Source organism: Polyodon spathula, chromosome 5, assembly GCF_017654505.1.
Source record: "Polyodon spathula isolate WHYD16114869_AA chromosome 5, ASM1765450v1, whole genome shotgun sequence".
Classification (NCBI taxonomy): Eukaryota; Metazoa; Chordata; class Actinopteri; order Acipenseriformes; family Polyodontidae; genus Polyodon; species Polyodon spathula.
The window spans coordinates 18716062-18739120 of record NC_054538.1 but is presented as its reverse complement, the minus strand read 5'-3'; the positions used below and the strand labels follow the sequence as shown (position 1 = coordinate 18739120).

At 35.5% G+C, this 23059-nt stretch overlaps 1 protein-coding gene across 1 annotated transcript in view; it reads left to right on the top strand.

The window, feature by feature from the left end:
• LOC121315498 (ryanodine receptor 2-like) overlaps positions 1 to 18758 on the top strand; it is a 247360-nt gene extending 228602 nt beyond the window's left edge. Inside the window, exons 94-103 of the mRNA XM_041249629.1 lie at positions 1036 to 1078; positions 1488 to 1621; positions 3212 to 3272; positions 4058 to 4204; positions 4575 to 4709; positions 13393 to 13549; positions 13984 to 14048; positions 15556 to 15656; positions 16835 to 16886; positions 17590 to 18758. Of these exons, the coding sequence (XP_041105563.1) occupies positions 1036 to 1078; positions 1488 to 1621; positions 3212 to 3272; positions 4058 to 4204; positions 4575 to 4709; positions 13393 to 13549; positions 13984 to 14048; positions 15556 to 15656; positions 16835 to 16886; positions 17590 to 17685 (991 nt within the window). The 3' untranslated portion in view covers positions 17686 to 18758. The remainder of the gene's footprint in view (positions 1 to 1035; positions 1079 to 1487; positions 1622 to 3211; positions 3273 to 4057; positions 4205 to 4574; positions 4710 to 13392; positions 13550 to 13983; positions 14049 to 15555; positions 15657 to 16834; positions 16887 to 17589) is intronic.
• The last annotated feature ends 4301 nt before the right edge of the window (positions 18759 to 23059 follow it).

Genomic DNA, 23059 nt, shown 5'->3' with positions numbered 1-23059 from the left:
TCATTTGCTGCATTCTCATGCTGGCCAATCAGCCAATTAAGCCTCCTGGCCTGGCACACCTGAAAGTTGTTGGAGTTTTTTTATTTTATTTATTTATTTCAAAATTCTTTATTCAGGAAAGCCATATGAGCTAATTTAACTTGTTTTCATAGACATCCTGGCAAAAGTAATACATTTACAGTTTTCCACAAACAAAAACAGAATACAATCTATCAGTAAATAAATAAACAAATATAAAACACAAAGCAGTTCAACGAGCAGTTCAGTAAAATCGTACACGTACAGGGCTCAGATAAATATTTCTTCAGGATGTGCCAGTTGCCAGCATGTTCAAAATCACATGGCAACCATGCTGCATTGAGAAGATGGCAAAAGGCATGCGTATGCAAACGGTGGGATAAACTTTTTTTTTTTTAAATAGTGACAAAAGGAAATTGTGTTTGGAAACTGCATATGGTATGGTAAACTTGCCATAAAGATCATGAAATGGCTAACTCCTCAAGCATCTAAAGTTTGCCAAGATTATCTTTTTTTTTTTTTTTTTTTTATCATTTTGTAGTTCTTAAAACGCTCCTAAGTGAGGTTTTGGTAGTTTCAAATCTGTCAATGTAACAAAGAAATCTAAGTTCCACACGCAAGTTCATAACCGTTCAGCTCGAATAAAACTCCTCACTTACCCCTCGTCTGGCAACTTGACAAAAGTAAGTTAGGTGCTCCTGGTATTTTTTTTGAAAGCCCTATTCATTATGAGTCGAACAAGGTGCTACACATGATGGTAGCATTTAAGTTTAGCCCAAGGTAATTTTTCTGGTCAGGGTCACTTTTTCACTTTAGGTTGACCTTGGCTAGGTCACAGCGCGAAGGAGAAATACAATTTTAAAAAAAGGTTAGCATTTCTGAACTCAGCGGGCCCGAAAACCCGAAGGCAAATTTTTTTACCAAATTCTGAGGCGGTCGGGCAAAAAAATTCTCCTTTTCTGGTAAAGTTGGCATGGAATAACTCTTTTTAATATACATATATTTTCTTTTAAACAGGTCTTTTCCAAATAATTATTGGGACAAATTTGTAAAACGAAAGGTAAGAAAGTACATTATTTTTTTTAATTTTTTTTTTATCTGTGCTTCTTTTATCAGCATGATATGCATTTACATGATCAACGGAGAGGGAATTATTCCTTGTCATTTTAGTTGTTATATCATTGCATAACATTTGTCATTATCTAAAACTAATGTACCACAGATATATTGCCCTTCATCTAAAAGCACAATGAAAGTGGATGGCCATTGTACTATTGTACAGACTTGATTAACTACTTTTAATTGTTACACGTTTCTTGATGAAACACGGCTCCAACAGATAGTGGTGTTCAAAGATATGGTTTTCTTCATTTTCTGTTTTCAAGGGTAAATGGGTTTAATTAAAAGAAGTGAAATCATCCTCTCAAAGCTCAATGTAATGCAGTCTCTTTGGTTCTCCTCACCTGTAGGTCATGGATAAATATGGAGAGTTTTATGGCCGGGACAGGATCAGTGAGTTACTGGGAATGGACAAAGCTGCTCTTGACTTCAGTGATTCACAAGAGAAAAAGAAGCCAAAGAAAGACAGTTCATTGTCAGCAGTGTGAGTTTGCATTCTTTTGAACTATTCTCGGTTATTTTTTAAAAAATTTTTATGGTACCTTATTTTAGCAGTGTACCCTGGAATTAGTTCAGACAGAATGTTGATGGCTTCTAATGTCAATGCAATTGTGTGTCCTGATTATGCTAAATCTCTTTCACATAGTTTGTCTTTGAATCTTCCCCACTGCCAGGTGCAATGCGTGCAATCCCTGTGCGTATCAGACTGTTTGCACTGCTAGTAATGTTTCTGTAAAGAAAGGGAGATGTTGCTTGCTGTTCACTTTCTTGCCAGAAGACAGCAGTCATGCCAAACAGTTAACCTGCTTGGTAAACAGCCTTGAAACGATGCCGCTTGTGAAGTTAGAAAGAGCATAATTGAGGTTTTCAAGTTTTTTTATTTAGTTCTTATATAATAAGTAAGTACATACTGTGTTCAATATATCGGAAACTGGATGAAAAAATGATTAAATTAATTATTAAAAATAATTTTCAAGCAATTGTGATCATTAGGAAGTCATTATCATAATTTTACAACTCTAGTAAGTCAGAAATGAAGAATCCAATTTTATTTGCAGTTTATACAACAAAAATGGGTAATACTTTACATTAAGTGTCTCTAATTACTGTGTATTTACATAGTAGTTATTTAGTAAATATGTGTACGTACACATAATTACAATGTTATTATGCACAGTTACAATGTACTTAATGTGTAAATCTTTTTTGCACCATATAACCCTAACCCTTCTGATACAATTGTGCACTTAAATGTATCATGCAAAAATATTTACAAATAAGTACATTTTATGCATAATAACATTGTATGTATAAGTACACATGTATGTACTAAGTAACTACAATGCAAATACACAGTAATTAGAAGCACAATGTAAAATGTTACCAAAAAAATTACTGTAGAGTTTGCAGTAAATTGCAACTGTACTGCTGAAATGAGTTCAAGTAGAAATTACAGTGAGCCTTTCTGTAAACCTTTAAAAAAAATATAATAATAATAATAATAATAATAATAATAATAATAATAATAATAATTATTATTATTATTATTATTATTATATTATTATTATATTTATATTTATTATAAGTATCCTGTCCAAAAAATGTCTGTTGACTGCACTGCAGTGTAGTTACGCAGAAATGTGACTTTCTGTATACAGAATGAGTAATGAAAAAATGCATGCCAAAAAATATCTCAATATAAAATGCAAGTTGAAATATGAACCACTGTCTCTTACAGAATCATATCAAAAATTGCAAGTTTAAAGCTAGTGTGAAGATTGATTTGAGAGGAGATTTGCTTTCAGAACTAATTCGGTATGATTACCCATAAAAGGCACTACACAAGCACACTTTGTATTTACACCAGGACGATGCTGCAGAAAGCTCTCTCATAAAGGATAGTGTTTGAAGTGTATTGGCTAGAGAAAGCACAAAGTTTCAAAGCACTGCCTGAGTTCACACAATTAGCAATAACTTCAGAGCAGTCATGTGTAACACTACAGCGCTGTTCTCCTGTACTTGCACCCAATTACATCTTTGTTAACGACTATGTCTATTTTTATTTTCCTTTTAGACTGAATTCCATTGATGTCAAATATCAAATGTGGAAATTAGGGGTAGTATTCACAGACAATGTAAGTAACTCATATACTTGAGTAGTTTGTGACATTATTTTCTCTGCTTTCAAATGGAGGGGTCAATTGTTGTAACAAAAGTTATTTAAGAGGGTATTGGTAGACAGCTTCCTTGTATAAATTAAGAAATACAATCGGATGTAATATTCAGCCAAAACAAGAAACAACAACTAATTGAAAGTAGAATACAAATACTGAAACATCTTTAGCTACAGTGCCTATGAGAAGTATTCACCCCCTTGGATGTTTATATATACGTATAGCCGATGTGTTTTTTCAGTTTTCCCTGTGGAATTAAATCAGCCTTCTTTGAGACGTTGACAAGTCCATGTTTTAAATGAAGTTTTTGATTTGCTAATGCGATGGTGTCTTCTGCACCTGTGCACTGGTCACGAAGCCAGAATAAAAACACATAATTTCCTCACCAAGTGAATTGTACTGCTATCTGCATCACATCATCCTGTTGGGAGTGTACACATACAACTTTGCTGAATCTTTTCTCCTTTTTTCTTTTCTTTGATAAGCCAAACTGTACAATGTGACTTTGTTGTAAATTTGTCATAAAATTTTTTTTTTTTTTTCCGCTGTATCATACTGGGTTTGCCAGAACCAGGAGTGAGACTCTTTGGAATCAGTTCTGATTGTGTGGGTCAACCACTCCTTGATTCAAGTTCTGGTGACCCCTAGTTAGTGTTACCTGATAATCTCTGTGTGGCTGTCCTGTGCAATGAATAAATGTAGGCCACCCACTTCAATTAATAACATCTTATCTCTTTGTTTTGTAGTCTTTCCTCTACCTAGCCTGGTACATGACCATGTCGGTGCTTGGGCACTACAATAATTTTTTTTTTGCTGCACATTTACTGGATATAGCTATGGGATTCAAAACATTACGGACCATTCTCTCATCAGTTACACACAACGGCAAACAGGTATGCTTTAACAGACGTTTCAATTGAAAATCCGAAACAAAACGAAACACTGCACAGTATAATCACCCGTCCATTCAGGAAACCCTAACAAAAATCCTTAAGGAGAACTGTAGCGTAGGTACAAAAGCTAGATATCTGCTTGAATCATCCAAGATTTAAAAAATAAAAAATAAAAAAATTATTATTAATTCTTGGGGGAAACAAATGTATCAGTTTAATTTGCACAGACTCACTTAATTTAGTGACCTACTTCGTTCTAAGAAGTCAGCAATACATGTATTTAATTATTCCATTATCTCCCTTTTACCTGCTGTGTACTGTATGTCTGTGGCTGTTTCAATAGACTCCTTATCTCTTCCTTGTTTTCTAGCTGGTGTTAACAGTGGGGTTGCTGGCTGTCGTTGTCTACTTGTACACGGTAGTAGCTTTTAATTTCTTCCGCAAATTCTACAACAAGAATGAAGACGGAGACACCCCTGATATGAAATGCGACGATATGCTCACCGTAAGTACTTAGAATTTAAATTCCCAAACAATTGCATATTTAAAAAAAAAAAAACATGCTCCTGGAATAGTGCTTAGGGGTCTACTGTGGTAATCTTCAGTTGGTTACTAACTGAAAGACGTTGCTGATGTGTTTATTAAATTTACTGAGTACAACTAAGTGTTCTCTTATAAACAGCAATTGTACCATCAGTCACCCAGAAGATCAGCAGTCACAAAAATAATGTACAGTATGTGTTATGATCCAAAAGCAGAATTCATATAAAACCATCGGCTTAACAGGAGGTGGTGAAGAAAATGTATAATTTCTAGAAAAGTAAAAAGAAAACAACATGCTGTAAAATTGGGTTGCACTTTAAAAATATCAATCAAAACTAAATTAGGCTTAGCAGCCATCCATAAAACTGCATAAATAGCGAATGCGTCTGTGTTCTCTCAAGGGATCCAAATTCTCTGTGCAATTTCATCTGAAGACCGATGCTTCTCGAGTGTAATTGACAGCACGTACAAAGCCTGTAAAGTGACAATTAAAATTGTCTTTGAAAACAAGCAAAAAATTGTGGCATTAATCTGTATATATGGTAGTTTAAACAAAGGCAGGCAAGCTGGCACCTGAGAAGTTTCAAAACAAGTGCAGAGCCACCATAATGGTATTCGAAAACACTGGTCAGCCAACTGCACCTAATTAAAGCAGACAGTATGCAAACTGCAGATGGAGACATAATCCACAGTTAAATGGTCTCCTGTAACAAGCATCACTGGGTATATGTAAATAGAGACCCTAAAGGTTAATACCTTTACATGACCAAAACTCATGAGTGACAGAAGGGACTTGCAGTCTTTTTAATCAATTTAGTGAGCATGTATCAGATTGGAAGCCCGGTTTTCCAGTTAGGCACATGCATGGTCATTTCTGTCCTGATCAGATGACACTGCTGCTTCAGTATAGTGGTTGCATACAGGTCATGCCAATAAAAATCCTGAGATTTCAATAAATAAATAAATAAATCTACTACTACTACTACTACTACTACTACTACTACTACTAATAATAATAATAATAATAATAATAATAATAATAATAATAATAATAAGCGTTGCACATGCCACTCGAGCTGATAGGCAGCAAGTGTGCAACAGGGATAGATGAGTGACAATCATGCTGTGTATGAATCCCTTCTGCACCCACTGTTTGATAGACAAAGCTTTTGTAAAACAAAAACTCCTTAATTGTCTGCATCTGTTCTATTCAACAGAGACGGACAACATTAAAAATGTTTCTGCATAATAAGTAGTTACATAAATAAATAAAAATCGTGTTTGTCGCCACCGTGGCCATCTCTGATGAGAGGTCTACTCAGAACCAAGGTGTTGCATTAATTAGCCTTCCTTCTGCTATTTTATTATACCTGCTTTGCAAACTCAGTATCTGCCTAATCATTCTGTATTGTATGTGGAGCTAAACAAAAACTGAACAAAATAAATTATACAGTTTACTAAAAAAAAAAAAAAAAACACAAAGCTGATAATTAAAAATTTTGATCGGATTTATCGTGCATTGCGTCTGTTTATATTGATCATTGTTATATGTCTGATCATTGAGGCCATTCATACAAGTTCATGTCATCTCCATTTATCAAAGCCTTGACAGTGAATGACTTAAACAGTTGTCACGGAACTGAAGGTATCACATGGGCACTATGGGTAGCGTTTAACTTTTATTGTAATCACATTAGAAACTTTTTAATATGATTTTCAAAGGTTTTAAAATTTTATACTTTCACTGATGGCAGAAAAAAAAAAAAAAAAAGTTTGTATCAAGTTCCAGTCTTTGAATATGTAACCTAAAATGATAGAGACCAAGTAATTTAGCATATACAGGGGTCTGTTCCAAAAACTCTTGTTTAGAATTTGTTGTTATTTTTTCTAAAGAAATTATGAAGCCAAAAAAATAAACAAAAAAAATAAGCTTAAGACTGTGTGAATTCTGTTCACAGAAAATAAGGTGATGAGAATCAAACTGTGCAAGTGAGTCTCTGAGTGTACGTCTGTCTGTGAAAACACCAGGGAGAGTCATGTTATAATAATTTAAACTATAATAATTTAACAGTGGTGAATCACCATATTAAAATGGTCAGACTTTGCTTTTCACTTTTTATTATGTATAGTAATGTTAACAACTATACCACTATACCAATAAGTTACCTTATGGGAAAACCCAAAATGGATTAATATAGAGTTAAAGAATGGCAGTATTTTACCACTAATCACCACAATCACAGTAATTCGATCCGCTACCATTTTTGATTAATTGAATTTACTCCAATACATGGAAAGACTTTACTGACAACTTGTCCATTTAAAAAAAAAAGAAAAAAAGATTAAATTGCAGGCTGTCATATTGGTGATTTTAAAATGATGGTGTCCCTTGAAAACTGGTTTCCCCATCCTTGTGTCTGACACTGACCACTGATACTGTATACAAGCCCAGTCAATGTGTTTGCACCTTTACACAAGCTTGGAGTGTTCTAATTAAGCAATAAGGCATTTGAGGGCACGGGTTGTGCTGGATATTGTCACTTCTCAGTGCGCGGTTAGGCACGAGAGGCAGTCGAGTGCCTGCAACCAGCCAAGAAGTGACAATGTCCAGCACAACCCATGTCCTCAGGTGCCTTATTGCTTTTATAAAAATGATTTATAAATGTTTTATAAAAAAGGAAGGAGAAATCTATAGTTTCTAAAGATGTATTAACATGTTGAGGTATAACCTTCCACAACAGAAAATAATCCCTACGACCTAAAAATTACATTCAAGTAAAACATTTTCTTTTTTTTAAATAAAGACTTTAAATAACTATAAAAACATTGCTAGATGTGTTTTAGTTCATTTTTAGTTTAGTTTTCATTTTTCTGATTTTAAATAACTAAAAAAAAAAAAAAAACCCTTGCTTAGTTGTGTAACATTGTTGCTAGGTAATTCACTCCCATTGGCTCAAGCGTATTCCATACAGCACAAGAGTTTAAGATTCTTTGTTGGGATGAAGATTATTAATTATTAAGAAATTAATTTAACATCAAATTGTATTTTTATTTTAACCCTATGCCTCCTACAGGGAATGACCATATTTGGTCAGAAATATGAACGCTTTGTGTTTAAGAGCTTGTAGTTTTGGAACCTTAAATCAGAAATTAAAACCCAATACACCTACAGAAAGACATTAAGTAGATCTTTCCAGTGATGTAATATATTTTGTTGTGGGTTTATTTATTTATTTATATATTTCATATGAGCAACATTTCACAAAAAATTATCTTTTTATTCTTATTTTTAAATTGCCAATTTCAACTTCTTTCCAAGTGTTATATAGAAAACGTAAGCTATATTATAGCTGCACAATCTTCCAATGATTTCAAATCTGAAATCAGAATTGAAATATCTTGAACAGTGCAGAGCTAGATCAGCTTTTACAACGCATAGTATTTTGCATAAAAACCAACCTCTGAAATGGCAAATGCAAAATAAGAAATAACATTTTAAAAATTGCCAATTTCAACCTCTTTCCAAGTTTCTAACTTAGAGCATACTGTGGCTTCACAATTTGTCAAGGATTTCAAATCTGAGGTCAGAATTTAAATATCTTGTACAGTTGCAGAACTGGCTAAGGCTTTATAATGCATAGTATTTTGCAAAAATCAACACCCGAAATGGCAAAGGCAGGCTAAAACATTTTATTGCAGAAAATTTATATTTTATAACAACATTCTTTTTTTTATGAATTTATGATTTTATACAACATAATGGTCAGGAAACTACTTACAGTAAATTATCATTACAGAAAGATAAAACATGCAATAGGAAAACTACACTTTTAGGCAACATGCAATTAGAAAACAAGACAATAAGAACAGTGAATGACCTCTGAGGCAACATGCAAAATGATGAAACAGAACAGCAAGCACCCTGTTCATGTATGGAGACCTGCTTTATTTTTAGTTTTAAAGAAAATAATCACCTTCGGGGAAGTGCCAAATCTGCGAACAGTTCAGATTATTGACTAACCTTCATGTTACATTTTGGTGCCGTGCAAACAGTCAGGGTCAGTAGCAAACCCAGCATTTCTTTTTAGAGCTGGTCAGTTCCGGTACGTCGAGAAAGTGAGGAAAAGAAGAGACGGGTGTCGAGGTTGGTACAGGCGGCTTGTAAATGGGAACAGCATCCTCAGTCAGAGCCCTCCTCCTCTTCAGTGACTGAACCAGATGCTGGAACTAATTGTCTCCATCCATTTTCTGGCATACACACACCCACATAAACACATAAAACATTACATTATAATAAATATTATTGATGATGATTATTAATAATAATAATAATAATAATAAATAATAATAATAATAATAATAATAATAATAATAAATAGATTATCTGTCCTTTTTCACACACAGAAAAAAGTAAACTAATAATAAAATACAGTGCATGGCTAAATAATAATAATGACTACAGGTAAACAATGTCTCTGTTCGTTAAAAAGGCTACATACACAAAAAAAAAATACAAATTAAACCAATAAAAAAAAAAAAAACAACAAAATAATTATTCCTCATTCTTTTACACATTGAATAAAAAAAATTATGTTAAAAAAATAATAAATGTATAGCTAAATGATAATAACGACTACAGATAAATACAGTAAACAAAAATGAGCTAATGCACAGATGTACACAAACACCCAACTTTTGGCATCACATACAATAAACCTATTTAGTTTTGCCTTCTCTCCCGAGGAAAAACAAGTTAAAAAAATGGAAAAACAAATCTGAAATAAAAACGTATATGTGAAACTAATTGTAAGAGGTTTTTGAATGTCATGTTGGTACTGTAGTTGCTCTTGTCTACAGTCATAAAAGTTAGCCCTGCCCAGCAAGCACGCAAGCTCACCAACACACTCTCCACTTATTTAGTACAATACATACTAAAGTGAAATCGTCTTATGTAGTATGCATCCTGCTAACTAAGATTCTGCGTGACTGATCACATATATATATATATATATATATATATATATATATATATATATATATATATATATATATATATATATATATATATATATATATATATTTAGTACACGTTATATAGTTACTGTACATAGCAACTAAGACGCTGTTATTTAGGATTAGGGTAAGGCCTAATTACTACCATAAAAATGATACTGCATGAACAATATCACTTAATAATTAAATCTTTAAGTATTGTTAGTCATAGCGACATCTACTGATGTTTATGGTATGAAACCACATTTTTTTATTACTACCATGGCAATGAAACAACATTGCCTCTATTTTAGTACCTTACATACTAATTAGTGGCATTTCACCTTAGTACCTATAGTACGAAGCAGGCTTGAGAATGGGTTGAAGCACACATACACAGATATGACACAGTGAGAAAAAAGCACTGCAGATGTACTCAACACAAAAAACTAATATAAAGTTGAAAAAAAAACAAAAACAATATGACTAATTAGCCCAAGTATTTGCTGTTTAGATGATATGTAGATTAGCACTCTTACAATTGTGAAAGCGGAGATACAAAATTTTGAATCTGATGTGCACTCAGTAGTAATGGTGCTGGCAATGATACTCGTTTTCATTTTTAAAATATTATGTCCCACCCATCCTCGCCCTAAACCAATGGTATCCTGACATGCCCCGTAGTCATGGCTATGACCCACTGTGGCAGGGCAAATTTGTCCTGCCCCTTTAAGGGAAGGGGGTCACGTGATTGGCGACAATTCTGGCTCTGGAGTGGAGCTACAGCCTAGATCCTGAATGGCCGCCAATTTAAAACATGACCCCAATCACCAAATTGGGGGATTATATAATTAATTATTTAATTGGCCCGGCTGACCAATATAAACCCAGCCATGCTGCTGCACACGAGAGAGAACAAGAAAAGCACTTAAGTCTCAGACCAAAGTCTCAGACCAAGGTTTTTTTTTTACTTTTTTTGTTTTGGAAAAAAATAAATAAATAAAACATAAATGAAAAAGAAGACCAAGCAAAGGAAACAAAAACAGCAGCCGCAGAAGCAACAACAACTACAGCAGTTAGCAAGCTACACAGAGCCATGGGAGATATGGCCCGTATGCCACTGGTGTAGGGAAGATGAGAACTGCTGGTGGAGCTGCCCTCTCGACCCAGCAGACTGTTACACATGCTGTGAGGGGTACGGCCACTACTACCTGTAGTGTTCTTATGTAGGACCAGCGGAAGAACCACAGCAGAAGCAGCCGCAGAAGCAGCATTCATTAACAGACAGTAAACTTGAGCCAGGGGAACACAGCCTGCAGCTCCCGCCTCCCCCACCAGGGGAACACAGCCTGCAGCTCCCGCCTCCCCCGCTAGGGGGACACAGCCTGCAGCTCCGTTCTCCACTGCCAGGGGAACACAGCCTGCAGCTCCCGCCTCCACTGCCAGGGGAACACAGCCTGCAGCTTCCGCCTCCACCGCTAGGGGGACATAGCCTGTAGCTCCCGCCTCCACCTCCAGGGGGAGAGAATCAGTTGTTGTCTCCACTAGGGAGGGTAGCGCCTGCACCTTCACTGCCAGAGCAGAATGAGTGTGCGGTAGTAAAGGAGGAGAGAGACAGTGAAGAAAGCCATGTGTCGGATGGTTAAGACATCGCGTTGTAGAGGTTTGATTTCTTCTTAAATAATTATTCAGGTAAAGTCAATCAAAAATAGTTTACCCAGGAATCAAAATGCTAACAAAGCAAATAAAATGTAGTAACAATGTCAAATGTAGCTGTTATTTACTTGTGAGCTGAGCTTTCATGGCATCAGAGATGTTAGTTTCTGAGCCAGTGTAGATGTGCCTGAGCAGCGCCCAGAAATTACAGCACAGGAAAACGGCTAGCTTACATAATTTCCTTTACCAAATTTGGTCCTATTTCCCTAGCATGATGCGTTGTGTGAGACAAAGCACATTAACCCTTTGCGGTCCATTTATTCAGCGCCTGTCAGGTGCGTCAGGTCTAATTTATTTTCACACAAGCTGTTTATTTTACATGTGCTATTTAAAAGTAATTTTATCCACAATAAAACAGGTTTAGTAGTTAACATCTGCATTTCTTCTTCACTTCACCATGGTCAGCAGAAACCCAGATAACAAGAAGTTAATTTAGAGTTTTGTTAAATTCTCACAGAATTCTCACAGTGCACCAGCTATGTACAGCTTATTTTAAAGTTCATTAACCCTGCATTGATTTAGAGCTTACATTAAACATAGGGAAATCACACAGTGTTCAATGATTTCTTACCTTTTAAATGTGAAGTGTAAGTAACGATAGTATAGTGGAAAAGAACAGATGGCTGATGAAACAATAAGAGCTTGTGCAATTTAACTAGAAAAAACATAGTGATACATTTGTATAGTGTGTTATTAGGGATTTCGTGACACTTTACCTAAAGTTATAGCGTGTCACGTTAAACAAAAGTAAATGGTTTTAAACCAGTTTTAATTGGTTTAATTGATTTTACTTGGGTTCAAAACAGCTTTCTAAGCAGAAACACAGGTGTTATCATGCCTGCGAAGTCACAGCTGCACAGATCTTGTAAATACTGTCAAAATCGAAAAATATCCACAATTAAAAGTTAATGTAGTCGGTTTCACAAAACGACTGCTGATACCAACTAAAAAGTGGAAAATAAAACTGAATATCGGACAACTGGATCCGACTGAAATTACAGAAAATGATTGGTATATACTACAAATAAAATACCAAAACAACGTCTTGTTTAAAATAGCAAACTGGCTCGTAGTGCAAATTAACACAAACTGGAATATATGACAATACACCTTAATGTTTTCAGTGTCTTCCATGCCAGCAGGTATTTTGACAGGTGTTTTCTTTGATTTTGGTAGCACAGTGATACGTAGTTAGCACAGGTGCAGTGATTTGCCTTTGTTCCTAAGTAGTTCCTAATTGTGACATTGTGTGGATATTGTAATGTCTTGGAACAATGATGGACCAATCAGCATGCAGAACTTTAACAAGATGTTTTATAAAATCCTACTATGCAAGCATTGCCAATGTCTGTGTAAACTGAATGCACGTTTTATTGAGAAACAGGGCCTGTTATTTCCCAACTTTGGTTACAGATTCTGTTTTCTTCCATGGATATTCTCAGTGCTTCTCATCTGTGAACTTCTGTACCAGACCATCTGCCTAAGAAAACCATGAGAAGATAGTCTATAGTAACTTAGAATAAAGTGTTGACATCTACCACAGTTCAATTTTTCAATAGCGTGTCGTTTCTAATGTTACATATTGTAACTGCACACAGTGTGAACTGACGTCCTGCAGATAAACAGTCTGGCTGAACACAATATTAGCTAAAGCTTCAGTATCCCACAATCATGTTTTACTAATGGACTCAAATATAATTTCTCTGTCTCTCACTTTTCTGAGCTCGTAAACATTCCAGTTTGTTTCACATTGCTCAGATTAATTTCTAGGTGCTTGCCACTACATCTTGCAAGTGTCTGGGGAATATTATTTGTCAGCTACTACTTGAAGGTGGTGCTGTGTTCTTTTCACCAAGTTCTTCAACTCAATCCAACATTGCTTGAAGGGATCCAGAACTAAAATGTGTCAATGATTTATAATTATTCTCTTTTTCCAGTGTTACATGTTTCACATGTACGTTGGCGTCCGTGCTGGCGGTGGCATTGGTGATGAGATCGAAGACCCAGCAGGAGACGAGTATGAGATCTATAGGATCATTTTTGACATCACCTTCTTCTTCTTTGTAATTGTCATTCTGCTGGCCATCATTCAAGGTAAGAATAGTGTAGTTCATTCATCATATAGTTGTTTGTTTCCCAGTGATTAACACATATGGCTGGCATACCACCCCCAGAGCAATGGCCAAAGCAAGTGTCTTAAACCTGCACCGTTTATCGGCAAAGACGTTTCTTCTACGTGAGTTTTTTAATCATTTGATTCTTGTCCCCTGTGATACTATGCAAGCTTAACTTCCCCCCCACCCCCCCCCCCCCCCCCCCCCCCCAGCCCCTGTGTACATCAGGCTGGACCTAAAGGATCCCTGTTATTCCATCTTAGACATTTCTTCTAGTGTTTGATATTTTTTATGTGGTACACTAGAGGAAAATAGGATATATTCTATGCTGTTTTTTAAAACTGCATAAAATATCTGTTATTCATTTGTAGTTCATTTGCTTTGGATTGAAAGATAACATCTCATTTTTGTCAGGTTTAATTATTGATGCCTTTGGTGAATTACGAGACCAACAGGAACAAGTCAAAGAAGATATGGAGGTGAGAATGATATGCATTTTGTATTACACATTGGTAATGTGGACTAAAGAGCTTCAGTTTATATTTGTTTTAAGCGAATGTCTTCTTGCTTTCTCATAATAAGGTAATTCCATGCCAACTCAACCAGATAAGGTGCATTTTGGTGCCCGACCAGCTCAAATTTTGCTAGAAAAATTCACCTGGGGGTTTTTGGGCCTGCTGAGTTCAGAAAATGCTAATATATATATATATATATATATATATATATATATATATATATTATATATATATATATATATATTTTTATTTCCCAATCGAGCTGTGACCTGGCAAAGGTCACCCTAAAGTGAAAAAGTGACCCTGACCAGAAAAATCATCATGGGCTCAACATAGACGCTACCATCATGTGTAGCACCTCGTTCGACTTGTAATAAACAGGGCTTTCAATAAAGAAATACCAGAAGCATGTAACTCACTTTGGGTAAGTAAGTTTTATTCGAACTTCAGCCCAACCATTTACCTTGTAGGTGAAGCGGGTGCTAAAATGTTAGTATTGCTGTAAGAACCTTAGGGACCACTCTTCCAAATGTTTTGAAGCACTTTGGTTTAGACTGGACTAACTCATGTGAGGAGGCGCCAAAAAATCACTTATCAAAACTCAACGTAAGGGGCAGTGTTTGTGTAGCAGCGTCCCCTTTGTATTACCCAACCCCTCCCTGCAATCAGCCTGCACCAGCCTTTCTCCAAATCTCTTCTTACCCCATAGCCAATCGCAAGGGATTCATTTCATATACGTGCTGCTACATGCTTCTGCCAAGATGGACGACTTCTGGTTTCTGCCCACCGTCGAGTCAACTAGCCTATGGGGAAGCATACCGTCCACCTTACACAGTATTGTTGTAAGAACTTTAGGGACCCCTCTTCCAAATTTTGTGAAGCACTTTTGGTTTAGGCTGAAATAACTCACTTGGGGGCTCCAAAAAATCGCCTTAAAATATTTTTGGATAGATGTGGATGAGATCTACGAGAATCAAGCAAAACATTTTGGTATCCACGGATTTTGGATTTTTGGTAGATTTTTTAGTTTGCATTTGTTATGCATTCAAGCATTGCTTATGGGCACTTTGGTGAGGCTATAGTACCACATACCAACTGAACTGGTGTTATTCTTCAATTTTGCATTATCTGGGACTGGATCTAGAGTAAAAAGTGACAGGGTGTGCTTCCAGTGGCTGGAGCTGAGGGGTTATGAACTTGCGTATGGAACTTAGATTTCTTTGTTACAGTGGAACATTTGAAACTATCAAAACTTCACTGTTTAAAAACTACAAACTGATAGAAAACAAAAACATAATCATAATCTTTTAACAAATCATAAAATTTCTAAAAAAAAAAAAAAAAAGAAACCTCGTAGAAATATCCAGATGACGAAATTCTAGTGTATTATATATATATATCTTTTATATTAGCAGTTTTCATGTACAGTTCAAGATTGCTAATAGTATTAGAATTTATTTTTCTCTTGCAGACCAAGTGCTTCATCTGTGGGATTGGCAATGACTACTTTGACACGGTACCCCATGGCTTTGAAACTCACACACTGCAGGAGCACAACTTGGCAAACTATCTGTAAGTAAAGAAAGTGCTCATGTGTCAGTCAGATTTTCCAGCTAGTTAGCTTTGCCAGTACTTAATCAGTAGTGTGAAAGTTAGGAGAAAGACTAATGGACTGTGTGTGCTTAGACTGCATTATGTAGCTTGTCAGGGGGCATGACGGAACCTGAGATGTCTACTATTGATGTATAGCTAAAGGAATAAAATAACTAGCAAATGGATTAGGAAACCAGCGTGCAGGTGGAAATGGCAGGGGAGATTTAGAAACAGGTCCCTGCTGGGATATTTTATATGTAAAATCTAAAGCTCTCAAAGGAGTTGTTTTGTATCAGATTGCTGTTCTACCATTTATACTATTGGCCATGATAAATGTGTAGCCTTGACTCTAAAGCATTGAGCAACATGGAGTTTGAGTTGATATACTGACAGGCACGTTCCACATTTATTTTAAGATCCCCAGTTGTAATCAGGAGCTCATTGGTTTAAATCCTGTTTTTGCTGAATTGATGATCTAGGCCAACAGGAAACATTTTTGCAATTGTCTTTGGGCTTCAGTGGGATAGGGAGAGGAAGAAATAGACTGGTGTTGGTTCGCCTCATTGCGCCACCGCTTTCCCTACCAGTCAGGCACCAGATGAGACCTGGCAGAGATTAATCAGGCTGAACTCAGTCCTCCAGTGCTCAGTAACTTTGCAAAACTAACTGGGTGAAAACAGACTGAGGGAACAGATGCCAAACATTGATCTTCTGTCCTCCTGACCTGATACATGGGTTACAGCCAGGGGTGCAACTCATTTAGAAAATTGGTGCTAAACTAAACCCCATATGTGCTGCGATGTGTTTGCTCCCACATTTTCACACAACATGAACCTTCTCTCTCCTGTGTATGTGGATGAGTGTGTGTGGATCATGCGAGTAGCCCAGACCCAATGGGAAACTATCATCATAAATGGTTGCTAAGGAATACAATTTAATTGTTTTTATTTTTTTTAATTAAACATGTCTACTGGCGTCAGATTCCATAGCGCCACATTTGTACCCCTGGTTACAGCAGTGAGGTGGCATTTAAGCCATACAGTATAGATACTTTTTATGATGTTGCAGAACCCTTTTCAAAGACAAGTTTATATTTGTGCTATCATCTTTATTACAAGACATGTCATAATGATGCTGTCATTTTTTTATACTTGCAGTTTTTTTGTGATGTATCTCATTAACAAGGACGAAACAGAGCACACAGGCCAGGTATCTTCTTCATGTAGCAATACATTCTATGACACTTTTGAATGAGTGTTTAAATTACTGTATAATGTATAATTAGGGCTTTTGATTTTCTGTGTTTTACCCCAACTTTTATACTATAACAATTTAATTGATGCTTGTTAAGCCATTGTTGTATCTCAATCACAACTGAGAAACAGGTTAATAGTAAAATGTATTTAATTGACGTGTTTTTTTTTTTTTTTTTTTGAGAAACAACAAAATCGGCTTTTTCATTTAAAGCAGAAACAACTCCTCTTTATTCATGTAAATACAGTTGCACATAATAATTGTAATAGTGTGTCCAGCATACAATACTTTATTTTTCATTGTAGCTTTAATAAAGATTAGTTGTTTATTAACATGTTACAATCTCATGTGTACGTTCTGCTTGTAAATAAAAAATAAGGCTTTGTCCATTTAAAAGCCCATTTAGTTGTTTCACAGAAAGAAAACATAAATTAAATACATTTTACTATTAACACATTTCTCAGTTGTGATTGAGATACATGAATGGCATAGCAAGCATCAATTGAATTATTAAAGGGTAGTAGAAAGTAGAAAAGTCAGGGTAAAACACTGAAAACCAGAAGCCCTATGTATAATGTAAAAACAGGTAATTGTCTTCTAATGTTTGCCACATGCTGTTTGGGTTTAAAACTCATGGTTGTTATTTTCTTCCTGACAGGAATCATATGTTTGGAAAATGTACCAGGAACGCTGCTGGGAATTCTTTCCAGCTGGAGACTGCTTTCGCAAACAGTATGAAGACCAGCTGAACTGAATACAGACTTTTATTATTTCTTACAGCAACACAAAGAAGAAACATCACTTTCAAACTTCCATCGGAATGCGTTTCGGACTTTGTATATATCGAATACCTCTATATCGTACACTGTGTGCTTTTGGAGCACAAGAGCTGTGTTTTGATGACTTTATGCTTCATCTATACATCTGCTTAAAAGAAAACTCACCTTGAAAAGCAAAAACACAAAACAAACACATTGATTTGAAACTGTGTATGGAGACTTACAGCAAATTTATTTTGAGAGCACATGTATAAAAAAGGCAATTATCTTGCTCATCCTAAGTTTCTTTATTTCTTCATCAGGAATGGGATTGTATATTTTGTAGTGTAGAGTGGGGATCTGATAATAGACAGAGGGCAGTGATGGGGAAATAGTGCCTTACTAAGCATGGGTTGAGCTATGCAAGTGAAAGGGGTCGCAAGCATGACTGTCACAAAACCAATTATTGCTGGAAGTATAGACTTTCTGTTGAACTGCTGTCAAGTGTGTCTGTGTGTGTGTGTGTTTCAGGACAAATGTAAGCAATCCATATCAAGCTCAGTCATCACTTTCTAGTTCTTTAGCTGTTTCTGATTTTGGTAATGCTCTTATGCAATACAGCAACAGAGTTGATCTTTGTATAAAAGAGTCAATCAAAAAATCTTTAAAAAAGATGTTTCGTTGCATGTTTATTATGCAAGTTTAACAAAAAAAATAAAAATAAAAAGAAAGATGCAACTTGATCTGTGTCACACAAAATGTTTTATAGGTTTAAAATTATTGATATCTCTATAGTAACAAAGTGTTGTGGGCTTTATTGTAAATTCCAAAACAATGTCATCAGCCAATAATGCATAATGGTATACGATCTGATTGTTGTCTCTTCATTTTGTGTATTAAATAGTGTAGTTAGGGATTATTTGTTGACTCAGTTTGATTGAAGCTGAAGCAATACCCATTCAGGGATTTCATCAGACACGATTGTAAAGCAACAATGTGTAGAATACTACATTTTGAATTGTTTTCAATTGTAATGCCAATCTTTGCAAATAAAACATTCAGAATAAAAGTGATTTGGTGCAGTTAATATCGTAATAAGTCCTACTTTGGCAGAGTATTAATTAATGTGAATGTTGATTGACACTAATAAACCACTGGAAAATATTTGCAGAACAATAGACAGGTAACTAACAAAACAAAATTGGACATAAAACACTAAAGATAAGGGGTTATTCTATGCTATTTGTGTCCTTTTGAAAATCCTTAGCATGTTGTATTATTGAGAGTCCTTTATTTGAAGTATGATTTATGATTCTGAACTAATTTCAGTTGTGGCATCTCAGTTAGCACCAGGGCACACTGATTGAGGGTTGTGCTTCTGCATCTTTGGAGACTGCCAGCACTGAAAAAAGGTACAGGTGTCAAACAAGTGCTCACGGTACTCAATCACAAAGAATACCAAAAATAGTATCTCTGATTACTGTTTATTTACATAGTAGTTACTTAGTTAATACATGTATACTGACTAGTGGTGCAATCGGCACCCTAATTTCATATTTGATTATCGTATAGACATTTATCAACGATAATGGATGCATTGACGCTTTATTTTTCAAAATAAAGGACAAGCATTTGCTTTTTTTTAACAGAAGATCCAATAACTAAAAACACTCTTGTGCATAATAGTTAAACAAAAAGGCACAACTTGGATTCAAATTAGAACTTAGATTGTAAAAAAAAAAAAAAGGACTTGAGTTTTTAACAACTGAAAAGAATATGCATGCGTCTGCATTTCTATCTGAACTATGGTTGTTCATTACTGTTAACATTTCATGTCCAAAGCAATGTAAAACATTTTACAAATCCTGACTAATTTAACTACCGTATTAAATTCAGTTTATTTTATATAATAATGCTCTATAATCTAAACACAACATACTTTGAAACAAAAGAAGGTAAATCGGTAGATTTAATATTGGCATTCTTTTGAAATTATTACACAAAACATCATGGTATGCCTTGTTTTTGTCAATTTTTAGTGCAAAAAATGCACTGTCACCGGTGAAGCAACTCAACTCATTTTACACGGGGTATATCCAACACAAGAAGGAAAAGTACCATTAATTCAGGCCACTGTGTATCCGTTCATGTTACGTACATATTCTTAGTGATAAATATCAACATATCAGCCTTTCCTGGGTTAAGCCTAGATTTTGCTGTTCTAATATTACCAGCAGCAGAAAAGATCCTCTCTCTAGGCACACTTGTTTCCGGCACATTTGTGTAATTTTTAAATCAAGAAAATGTGAATATAATAAGCTTACTTGTAATTTGGCTTGGCCGACGGGAATGTAGAGGCCTAAAGTTTGTATCCTAGCAACGCGCTGATGTTGTGTATCTACCATACTAGCACTAAAAGAAGCACACTCTCACAATGCAAACCGGCAACAGAAGACTTCAGACTGGGTTCTAATATGATGCTTCAATTCAGCAATATGCATCTTGGGAAATTAATCATGCATCGATTAATTGTTGCACCCCTACTCAATGGGTATAGTAAATACTGTATAAGAGCAACACCCACTTGGTTTCTTTTTGGATAATGCCACACTGCTATGTCCAAAATCACTGTTCTCAAGCATCTCTTCTGAGCCAAAAAACATACCTTCCGCATGTACTCTCACATGTGCTCTGCAACGTACCAGCGCATGCCAATGAAGCGTTATATAAGCTATATCACCTCCATGTGGAAACACACTAGTCTGTATGACAAACATGGTCCGTCTAATTTTCCATAAGGAAGGCACTTGTACCTGTTTTCGTTTTGTGTAGTAGACATCTTTCACACTGTACATTTTTCCTTTGCATGTCATTTTGATTAATGTTGCATTCAATAAACATAATAATGCAAATAAAAATAAAAAGTCTGTGCTGTGTAATTCGTTGTGGGAAAAAGAAAACCCAAGATGGAGTTGTTCTCATTTGCAACTAATGAAGGGACCTGTGTTATTTCAATATATGTCCCCAAAGTCTTAGATATATTGCTAGGTGATTCGGAATGTTTGCAGAATGGACACGTATCTAGCAAATGAGATTCGGAAATGATGTATTTCGTTTTGGAATGTGGTCTTTGAGGATGATCCAACCGAAAAAAATTAATACTGCATTTTTTCATCCTTCATATTTGGTTTTCATTTACATTTCCTGACACAACACATGCGAAATCGCGAAAATCCCTTTGTCCAACATTTCAGAAAACCATGATCTAATACAACATGTATTGCATTTAAGCCGGAAAAAGCCGAGGCGAGGCGTTCCCTAATCATCTCTGATCGGAAAGAAGGCAGAGACAGCCAAATAGACCATGTACAGGCTGAGCAAAGCCGAATTGAACAGATGGAGACTGGGATGCACAGAATGAGAACGACGCAGAGAAGATAGAGAAAGTCAAGGCAGCCTGAAGAACTTGCACAGATGATGGATGAAACAGTTTGGATGATGATTTTGATCAATCTAATGACGAGGAAGTAAATATTTCTCTTACTGAGGGCTCTGAGAACTCAAACCAGACGCACAGCCGGAGGGCGAATGGAGTGCAGATGCTTTCACAAAACTCCAATTTACTGTGGTAAATAGGGGATATCAAGGGAGTACTACTTTGAGAACTGCACTGGAGTTTTTTCACCTTTTTTTCACGAACGCTTTTACTGAAATTGTAAATGAAACCAATAGATATGAGAGTAAAACTAACAGGACCGTTGCGTCATAATTCTATTTGGAACTCCTGGAAACCTGTTACGTTACCAGAGATTAAGGCATTTTTGTGGTGTTCTGCTGAATATGGGATTGAATGTAAAAATGGACATAAAAGAATATTTCTCAGAGGAATGGACTAACAGAATGCAGTTTTTCAAAGACGTATTCAAGAGATCACATTTCTTGCAGATCTTTTAGATGCTACACCTTTGCCCTCCCCCCACCCAGGTGCCTCAGACTGCTTTTGTTAGCAGAGGACAAAAGGTCAGGACTGTGGTCAGCTACATAAACACAAAATGCTGTGAGCTATTTATCCTGGGTAGAGACATTTGCATTGATGAGAGCACCGTTGGCTTCAAAGGAAGGATTATCTTCAAGTGCTACAATCCTGAGAAGCCTACCACATGAGGGATGCGTGTTTTTGTTTTAGCTGACTGTAAAACTGATTATGTCTCTGCTATTGTTCCTTACTTTGGTAGCCCAACAACAAACTCCATGTTGAGACCTGACATGCCATTTTCATCAAGAATTGAAATGGAATGGAAAGCCACATTTCATTTCCAAAAATGAATCGAAGAGCACCAAAGACTGTGCAGTGTGCAGTGACAGAAAGACAAAAGGGGGGAGGAGAGAAACTGTATGCTTCTGCAAAACATGCTCAAGACAGCCAGGGTTACACCCAGGTGACTGTTTTGAAAGATACCATATCATGGACACATACAGATAATTTCTGCCACTAAATTTCTTTTTTGTTTGCAAACCTCGCCTGGTATAAATAGTTATAACATTGATGAAAAATAATTTTTAGTTTTTTTTTTTTTGTTTGCAGTAGTGTGTAATTGATTTGTAAAAAGTTTTGTACCTGTCTGATTATTCTAAAGGTATTATAATCAAGCAAAAACTCAAATTGTGTGACATGTTGTTACTTTTTTCAATGTTCGTCTGCTATATATATATATATTAAAAATAAATAAATAAAAAATAAATATATATAATATATATATATATATATATATATATATATATATATATATATATATATATATATATATATAATGTTTATAAAAACATGTTTTTTGTTCAAAAATTTGGTACTGTTGTCTTTGTATATGGTACCCTTTGGACTTGCACTGTGTTGTTACTTGTTTTAAGCAAATTTGAACAGCATGTGATCTGAAATTTGATTTTGTTCAAAAATTAATTGGACCGGACCAGCCTGACAGCCGCAGAATAAATGGACAGCAAAGGGTTAAACATACATCCTGTTTATACAGTGTTGAGAAAAAGTTTGTGGACTATGGACATTCCATAGTTTTACCATGATATCCTTCTTGAATCAAAACCAGTCTTTTCTTAAATATCCAATATGATTTATATTAACCAATTCCATGTCTTTTGAAACAAAATGATGGATGAATTAGACAAACAATGAATAATTAAGATTCAGGGTATGTGAAAAAGTGAATCCTGGTTTTATCAGCTCAATTAAGGGGATAATTAGAATCAGATGTTTAAATAATTAGGTAGATCTTCTGGAGTGAATTTGGGAGGCCCCACCCTATATAAAGATCAGAAACTTTGTCAGTTTGGTCTTCACCATACAGGTGTGTGGAA